General features: G+C 37.9%; 1 protein-coding gene across 1 annotated transcript; it reads left to right on the forward strand.

Moving 5' to 3' along the window:
- Positions 1-4,262: 4,262 nt before the first annotated feature.
- On the forward strand, positions 4,263-7,008 carry LOC133302578 (tubulin beta chain-like). The gene is made up of 3 exons (XM_061502381.1): positions 4,263-4,662; positions 5,937-6,206; positions 6,299-7,008. The coding sequence occupies exons 1-3, from the start codon at positions 4,263-4,265 to the stop codon at positions 6,976-6,978; spliced, it is 1,350 nt and encodes a 449-aa protein (XP_061358365.1). The 3' UTR covers positions 6,979-7,008.
- Positions 7,009-9,541: the final 2,533 nt, after the last annotated feature.

Here is a 9,541-nt window from a genome sequence, read left to right on the forward strand (position 1 = left end):
AGGAAAAGAAGAAGAAAAAGGGAAAAAGAAAGTAAAGGCACAAAGTGCTTGGTTGAGAAAAGAAAACAAGAAAAAGGGGGAATTAAAAACACAAAGTGTCTGGAAGAAAATGAGGAAGAAAGTTCAAGAAAAAGAAAAGTTGTAAAAGCAAAAGGTGGTGTAAAGAATGAATAAAAAGGAAGAAGAGAATGAGAAGGATTAAGAAGCACATAGATAAATTCAATTGTGATCCTCCTCTTATCTGAATCTGATTCATCTAATCTGAACCCTTCTGCAATATTAGATCCTACCTTTAGCCAAACCACATGCCAAGACATTTCCCTCCCCCTATACAGAATCCTATTCCTAGCCAAGCCATACCACCAAAGTCTCTTTTGATCTACTCTATGGATCAGTGTCACTGTGGAAAGTGAGAAGATGGGCAAGCTTATGGTAGTTTAAGTGCAGTAAAGATCGAGTGATAAGTACACCCTTAGACACTAGAGTGCAAGACAGTTTAATTCTCACAATCTTTGAGAAGTTCCTAGTGAGGGGGTGTTTTGTGTTGAAAGTATCTGTATTTCATCTTTATTGATATGTTGAAAGTCATATGATGAGGTTGGGCAAGTCATGGGAAATGATAGATTGCTTGGTTGTAAGATTGTATCATGGAATGTTGATCTGTCATAACTCAAATCCATCCTCATAAGTTTCATTTGTAAGGAATCTCAAGTCCTTCTCTGTTTTTTAAAGTTATTGCTGAGGACAACAATATTCAAATCTGGGAATTGTGATAAACCCTTAGTTCATCAAGTTTTTCAGCAGGAATTAGTATCAATTTGTGTGATTAAAAGATGGGAAAAGAGGTTAATGTCCTAGAATGTCCTCAACTACAAGTTCAAGAAGCTTTATTGAAAATTTGCATTATTCTTGTAGGAAAAGCAAGCCTAAAAGGAAGGTGGGAGAAGGAAGAAGATTCTGAAGAAGAGAAAAATTCTAAGTGTTGAGCGCTAAAATGTTTATCCAGAACGTTTTAGCACCCTGCTGCAAAAAGAAGCCAAAACTTGTTGGTGTTGAGCGCTAAAACGTCCACACAGAACGTTTTAGCGCGCTGCTGCAATTCGAGGACAAAAAGTTGCTGGTCTTGGGCGCTAAAACTTCCTGATCTAGCGTTTTAGCGCCTTGCTGTTGGAAAAAGACTCTGGTCTCCAACGCTTAAACGTCCAAACCAAGTGTTTTAGTGCTGGAGTCAGTTTGAAGCAGTTGGGCATCCGTCAAGCATGGACGCTAAAATGCTCACTCATGAACGTTTTAGCGCCCATGTTAGTTTTTCTGTTTGAATTTGTAAAACTATATAAGGCAAGGGCCTTCACTTTTTCAGAGATCTGGATTTCTCTCTCTCTCTCTCTCTCTCTTACATCAGATTCTCTGATCTGATTTCTCTCTAAAATTCTTAGAACTTAGTTCTTGTATTAGTTAGTTTCTTATGTAATTGTACTTGGAGATTGAAGATTCACTGCATGGCAATGGAGTTTGATCTTTCTTCTCTTGTGTATTCTTTAGTTATGTCTGAGTAGAGTCATTGTGGTCTGAATTCAATGGAACTTAATGATAATCTTATGTATGTTTGATTAATATGATGAAGTATTTTTCATGTGTTGATATGAGATTTTCTTATTTAATTTTTTTTACTAAGGGAGTAGTGTAGAACAGGAATGTTTACACTACTCCTATATCTGGCAATCTCATCATCAGGATTCTAGTACTCAAGGGATTGATGCTAGAGTTCTAATGTAATCTTAAGACCTTAGTGTTTAATGTATGTATTAAGAAAGGAATCACCAAGGGATTGGGGTTTCTGATTAATGTATCTATCAGGGTAGTAAGGGATTACATCTTGATAATAAGTAAAAGGTTGATTAACATCACATGAAAAAGAATTCATCATATGGTCAGTTTTTACATGAGTTTATTGTTGAGGGAAGTTGTTTTCTGACTACTTGTTTTAGTAAATTTTAATTCATATTTTAGCATTATATTCTATTACTTCAAATCAATTTTCTGGTGACAAAACACTGATGATTTTTACAAACTCTTGTTTGATTCAAATTAGTTTTCTATGGTTAATTGGTGTTTGAATACAAATCTTTATGGGAACGATCTTTACTCATCATTTTATTATTTGTACGACTAGTACACTTGCTAGATTCGCAACAAACTTCTTCATTCTGAAATTTTTGGGCCAATAAATCCATCTTCCAATAGAGGTAAGAAATATATAATTACCTTTATTGATGATTTTAGTAGAAAAATTTGGGTCTTTTTCTATAGGAAAAGTCTAAAGTTTTAGCAGCTTTCAAAAGCTACAAGGCATTTGTTGAAAAAGAGGTTGAGAGTCACATAAAAGTTCCTCGCACTGTTTGTGGAAGAGAATTCAACTTACAAGAGTTGCAAAATTTTATGAGATAGAAGGAATCAAAAGGAAACTTACAACAGGTTACTCCCCACAACAAATTGGTGTTAGCGAGAGTAAGAATCACATAATCTTAAACATGGTGCGTAGTTTACTGACAACAAGTGGTGTTCCAAAAACATTTTAGCCTGAGGTAGTCAATTGGAGCACTCACATTTTGAACATAAGTCCCACATTAGCTGTTCAACATATGATCTCTGAGGAAGCTTGGAGCGGCCAAAGACCCAAAGTTGATCATTTTAGAATTTTTGGGTGTATAGACTTTGCTCATGTTCTAGAACAGAAGATGAAGAAATTAGATGACAAGGGTATCAAATGTGTTTTTCTTGGTGTTAGTGATTATTCAAAGGTCTACAAACTTTATGATCCTATAACCAAGAAGTTACTTGTGATGTGGTTTTTGATGAAGGACGATTTTGGCCATGGAGTGCACAAATCGTTGGTGAGCAAATTCCAATAATTCTTGACGAGGATAATGAGCAGCCAATACAATAACCCATTATTCTTGAAGACACTACAAACAATGATCAAGATTCAACAACAGTTGTAACGAATGAAGAACGGCCTCATCGAGCTCGAAGAAGGCCAGCTTAGATTAGTGACTATGAAGTTCAAGTAGAAGACCAATCTAAAAACCCATTAACTTATTTTGCTTTGTCTGCAGATAGTGATCCAACTATTTTTGATGAAATTGTGAAACATCAAGAATGGAGAGATGCAATGGATGTTGAAATTGTAGCAATTGAGAGAAACAACACTTGAGAGTTGACAAATCTTCCTAAGAGACTTCTATATAAGTGCTAAAAACCCATAGACCTAAAGTAGGCCTTAAGGTTTTCGGTTGAGATGTGGTCTTGGCCCACTTATTATGGTTTGTTATTTGGCCTATTAGTGAAAGAATCTTTACAAAGGGTTTTGGCTCTTTCGTACCATTCTTAACAGTGGAATCAGAGCCAAAGGTTTGGCTGGGGCCGAGTATATAGAGATGGTAATGCACTTGAAGAGGTCTCTGCAGAAGGCTAGTCTGACCCTAATATTTGAAGAGAAAAGACTTCTGTAGAAGTCGCCCTTAGGGAGAGCATGATGATGGGCCTTAAACTTGAAGGAAGGATGTTGAAAATATTCAAATATCCGAGTGTGAGTAGTAATGAAGTCCCACATTGGTTAAACATGAGCCAAGTGATGACCATATAAGTACTAAAAATCCATAGACCTACAACCTTAAAATTTTGGCTTAAGATGTGGTGTCGGCTACTTATTGTAGTTTTTTATTTAACCCATTAGTGAAAGAATCCTTTGTAAAGGATCTAGGACTCCTGCATACCATTCTTAATAAGATAATGTTGGAGTTGGAAATTGATACTCAGGTTAAAAAAAGAATTGACATTATCATATGAGAAAGTTACAATCATACAAAAAGTAATCAATGATGATAATTTTGTAACTAATTATTTTAATTTATTTTTTCTCTCTATTTTTATCACAATTAATCCATGTTTATAATTTTTCATATGTTTTTTTTAATACGAAAAGATTCACTCCTCGTTGAAGTTATATACCCAGAGCGAAATATATGCGAGAGATTAAGGGTGGAGCCCACAGGAACAGTTATGAGCTGGTATAGTTGGTGCCCGAAGAAGGCCACGCTACAGTACACTACACTCGAAAACAAAAAATATCCCGCCCTTCCATTATTGCCATCATAACCTCCCAATTCCATAACCATAAATCTGTAACGTGAGTCTCTCATCTCATCTCTCTCTCTCTCTCTCTCTCCCTAAATCTGCGAAAAAAGTAACTAACCGCAAGCATGAGAGAGATTCTGCACGTTCAAGGTGGCCAATGTGGGAATCAAATCGGTTCCAAGTTCTGGGAGGTGATATGCGACGAGCACGGCATCGATGCAACCGGAAAGTACTGTGGCGATTCCGATTCCGATCTTCAACTTGAGAGGATCAATGTCTATTACAACGAAGCTTCCGGCGGAAGGTACGTTCCTAGGGCTGTTCTCATGGATCTGGAACCTGGTACCATGGATAGCATCAGATCCGGCACCTACGGCAAGATCTTTCGCCCGGACAACTTCGTCTTTGGTCAGTCCGGTGCCGGTAATAATTGGGCGAAAGGTCATTATACCGAAGGTGCTGAGTTGATCGATTCTGTTCTCGATGTTGTTCGTAAAGAGGCTGAAAATTGTGACTGCTTGCAAGGTACTGTTTATTATACTCTTTGCAAAATGGTGATTTGTGAGTAATTGCATCAGAATTAGTTCGTAAGTTATGTGGAAGAATGATTTCGTTTTGGCACGCACAGACGTCACTGAATGTTATCCATTTTTTTAGTTTTAGAATTTCATGCTTAAAAGTTAAAATCAACCTTTAGTACTGCGGGACATGAATATAGTTCTTTCCTTTCTCAGTTACTAGTGTGTTGACTCGTAATAAAGTGTTTTTGACCTCGGTATTTAATCGAACTTTTAGAACTTCCTTTGTGCATTTATGTTAATGATTATTATTCTTATTTTTTTTTTCTTTCTATATCTATAGATCTATCAGGAATAAAAGAAAATAAAAGAATACTAGTAGATTTGGATTCTGGAACTAATTACTAATATCAGGATTTTCTTTCTTGTCAGCTTTCTACTGCAATAATTGATGCTTCATTTTTATTTTTTTAGTATTTTAATTTTTTCTTCTTGTCATTTAAGACACTGGATTGCTTGATTTTGGAGAAATTGACTAAGACTGAGTTGTTAGCAGGGTCCCATGTTGTTTAGTGGGAAGACAGGCAGGGACCACGTAGCTTTATATCTATCTTTTATGATGCGTCATTAAACAAAAAATTATCTATATCTTTTTATGTTTCCTATTATGATACGTGATTGTGATGGCCCAAACCGGGTCAGATGAGTAGCCACCGACCATGTGCTTTTACTTTTATCAATTTTACTGAGAGATGAATCATTGCCAAATTTGTTAATATACTTTGGAATTTAATTCAGGAAAAAATAAAAATTCAAATTGGCAGTAGCAAAATAGACTATGTACATTAAAATCTTTATTTCAATGTAGATCTTTAGTTACAAATAGCAATTCACTATGATATATGAACTTACAAACTGCATCCGTAAAGCAATGGAGATTCAATGAACAGAAGATTCCATTTCTTTTTGTTCCATTTTGAGTACAGCAACTTCACAACTCCCTATCACTTGGGTGTACGAGCTAGACGCATCTTATAAAATTTGTCAGAAACAGCTAGGATGGGTTCTGTTACATAGATTATAGAACACAATTGTGATCATGATTCATCTCTAATAGGGTACAGGACGGAATTGGTTTAATTATGGTTTTGTGATATGCCTGCTATGAGAATCGTGACTTTTATAGTTTAATTACCTCTACAGAATCCACTAGTATTTGTAATGTGAACAGCCATATTTGTCATCTTTTATTCTGAACTTTATATTTAATCCTTTTTTCAGGTTTTCAAGTTTGTCACTCGCTTGGAGGCGGCACGGGTTCTGGCATGGGAACACTCTTGATATCGAAGATCAGGGAGGAATACCCGGACAGAATGATGCTCACTTTCTCTGTTTTCCCTTCTCCTAAGGTATCAGACACGGTTGTGGAGCCATATAACGCTACTTTATCCGTGCACCAACTAGTAGAGAATGCAGATGAGTGCATGGTTCTTGACAATGAAGCACTTTATGACATTTGCTTCAGGACTTTAAAACTTACTACTCCTAGTTGTGAGTACCCTACTACCACTCCCCAAGTTTGATTAGGCACGTAACCATGCAGTAATATTAACTTGTTTATTTGTCCAATGGTTTAATTGTAGTTGGTGATCTGAACCATCTGATTTCTGCAACTATGAGTGGAGTTACCTGTTGTTTGAGGTTCCCTGGGCAACTGAACTCTGACCTCAGAAAGCTTGCTGTGAATCTGATCCCATTCCCACGTCTTCACTTCTTTATGGTGGGGTTTGCGCCTCTCACCTCTCGTGGGTCTCAGCAGTACGTGGCTCTCACTGTCCCGGAACTGACACAGCAAATGTGGGACGCCAAAAATATGATGTGTGCCGCTGATCCTCGGCATGGACGATACTTGACGGCATCTGCAATGTTCAGGGGAAAGATGAGCACCAAAGAGGTGGATGAACAAATGATCAATGTGCAGAATAAGAATTCTTCATACTTTGTTGAGTGGATTCCCAACAACGTGAAGTCAAGTGTGTGCGATATTCCACCCAAGAATTTGAAGATGTCATGTACTTTTATTGGTAACTCCACATCAATTCAGGAGATGTTTAGGAGGGTGAGTGAGCAATTCACTGCAATGTTCCGGCGCAAAGCTTTCTTGCACTGGTACACAGGGGAAGGAATGGACGAGATGGAGTTCACCGAGGCAGAGAGCAACATGAACGATTTGGTAGCAGAGTACCAGCAGTACCAGGACGCAACCGCCGAGGAGGAGGATGAGTACGATGAAGAGGGTGAGAATACTTACGAGGAGCAGTAGCTGAAGCTGATCATCCACGTCCTTCTTGTACCAAATATGCTGCTACTCATGTAGCTATGGCTATCTGTACTAATTTGTTTCTTCTTATTTCCCTTTAAAGCATATTACTTTTGAATTGTTTGAGACAAAATTGTTGATTGTTCTATACTTATTGTAAGCGTATGAATAAGAGGATGGCTTATCTGATTGTTGGGGATGCACGAGAGGGGAGGGCTTCGGAGCTTATCAAGGGATTTTTTTTTCTTAAGGGTTTTCTTTTACGCAAGCGTTTACAAAGATACGTAATTAAAGCATTATACAATTTACCATCACTTAGACAGAAAAAGGCAAAAAAAATAAAAAAAATAGAATAATTATTTCCTTTTATATATCAGAATTTTTACAATACTTTAGCGGTTCATTCCTATCTCCAACCTAGAGGTGGAAAAATGGATCCAGCCTGTGGAGTTGGCACGCTTAACCCGCCACAAATGACGAGTTGGGTTGATATTTAACCCATCAATCTGTTTCAACCCACTCTCCATAAGGTTGGGTCAAAATAGATTCAATCCGCTGGGTCAATTTTTTTTCCTTTTTTCTGTCAAGTAATATTTTGTCTTGTTAAGTTTTTGTGATATTCAAAAAATTTCTTAGTACTCTTATAGAAAAAGTAAAGAAGAAAATATTTTATTTATGACAAAGATTATCCATTATCCACGTAAGGAGACCAAAATGAGTGCTTAGAGGCTAGAGATGCCCGAATGAATATTAACATATATTTAGGTTTGAGATTAAAAAAATTAAGGATTGCAAAATAAAATTAAGAGTAAATACCCTTTTGAGTCCCTAACAAAAAACACGATTCCCACTTTAGTCCCTTACAAAAAAAAATTAGTCAGTTGGTCCCTAACAAATTCAAAGTGGACCCATTTTAGTCTTTTTGAGGGACTAATATGGTCTTTTTTAAAATTGTGAAGGACCACGATTTCAACTAAATGGATCTACTTTGAATTTGTTAGGGACCAACTGACTAAATTTTTTTTATAAGGGACTAAAGTGGGGACCGTGTTTTTTGTTAGAGACCAAAAATGGTATTTACTCTAAAATTAAATAACATTATAAAATTCATAAAATTTTCAAACAAGTTGACCCGCTTGTTATGGACCCATATAAAGGGTCCATTGATTGACAGGCTCAACAAAAGGCAATCTAAGATACAAATCAAGCATAAGTACGGAAGGATATCCATGAAGGATATTAATCCTAATACGACAGCATGATAGATGGGTCTGGGCCACCATCAGAGGCACTAAAGGTCCAAAATATACTACCCACAAGTAAACTCTCTAAATAAGAGGTAAAACCTACAGGTACGGAACGCTCTCTCTCTCTCTTACTGTTATGCTGTCATTGTGCACACACGCCCCTCCTTTGGCAAAGCCGTTACTGTTTTATTGTGCACAATGATCTGCTTGACTCAAGGGTATCTCACCCATAGATACCTTGGAGAGGGCACTAGATCCAAGATCAACATACTAGTCCATTGGGCTAGACATCTCTGTCTCCAAGACAGAACACTGGCATCGTCTGTGGAAAATTTAGCAAATTTGATATTGCCACGAATCTGACTAGAGATGGTAGTCTGCACGAGGAATAATAGCCAACAGCCACAACCTCCCAACCACCCACTAGATCCGGTTCTGGAAGAGGTGAACCAACCTCGAAACCAGCCAGAAATCGAGGTGGATTACGATGCGGTCCATGTAAGTGAGGATGTTTCAGATACTGCCTGCACACCATCCCCCCACAACCGAGTTGCAGACCAAGTGCCACCTCCTCCTTATCCTCAAAACCCGGTGGACATTGCTACCCGCGTTGCGCAGGTTGTAGATCTTGATTCTCGCCTTTCTCAAAATGCATTTGCCGCAACCATACGTCGAACAAAGGATATGGAAAATTGCAATAACCTCCAACGTCAAGAGGATTTCAGGAGGAAAATATGAGGATGATGCAAGATTTGGAGCAACGCTTATTGGAGCGAAATCGGTCTATAAAGATCCTGTGAGGACATTAAAGGAGTTCAGAACCTGGTCAAAGAAGTATTTAGAACTCGAACAAATGGAGATAACAAATGTGCAGGGGGAAGAGAACGAAAGGATAAGTCCAAGAAGGAGAAGCCCAGCCCCGAGAGAAAAAGAACGAACCGGCAATAAAAAGAAGGATTCCCGCGAAAGAATCCTGGATGAAAGAGACCGGGTTGGGAGATATAAAAAATACACACCGTTGAATGCGCCACGCTCTCAAATAAGGAGGGAAGTGGCAATGACGGACATGAAGAAAGAAGATAGACCCCGACCCATATTTGACATAGGACGCTTGGACAAATCCAAATTCTGTGTCTTTCACAATGGACCGGAGCATACCATTGATCAATGTTGGGATCTCAGAGATGTTGTGGAAAAATTTGTCAGAGAAGGAAAGCTGCGTCAATATGTCATTAAGATGCAGGGATCAAAAATCAATAAGACAAAACCCGGCAGCATGAATAGAAGTAAGGGCGCAACACCTGAAAAAAAGAAGAAGA

This window comes from Gastrolobium bilobum, unplaced genomic scaffold (assembly GCF_033153095.1).
Source record: "Gastrolobium bilobum isolate Gb01-03AN ecotype WA unplaced genomic scaffold, APGP_CSIRO_Gbil_v1 utg169328, whole genome shotgun sequence".
NCBI classification, from domain to species: domain Eukaryota; kingdom Viridiplantae; phylum Streptophyta; class Magnoliopsida; order Fabales; family Fabaceae; genus Gastrolobium; species Gastrolobium bilobum.

What these genes read in the sequence shown, in the direction of transcription:
- LOC133302578 (XM_061502381.1), top strand. Translation starts at nt 4,263, where the DNA reads ATGAGAGAGATTCTGCACGTTCAAGGTGGCCAATGTGGGAATCAAATC. An exon ending in AAATTGTGACTGCTTGCAAG is followed by an intron (nt 4,663 to 5,936) that starts GTACTGTTTATT and finishes TCCTTTTTTCAG; the next exon opens with GTTTTCAAGTTTGTCACTCG. An exon ending in AAAACTTACTACTCCTAGTT is followed by an intron (nt 6,207 to 6,298) that starts GTGAGTACCCTA and finishes GTTTAATTGTAG; the next exon opens with TTGGTGATCTGAACCATCTG.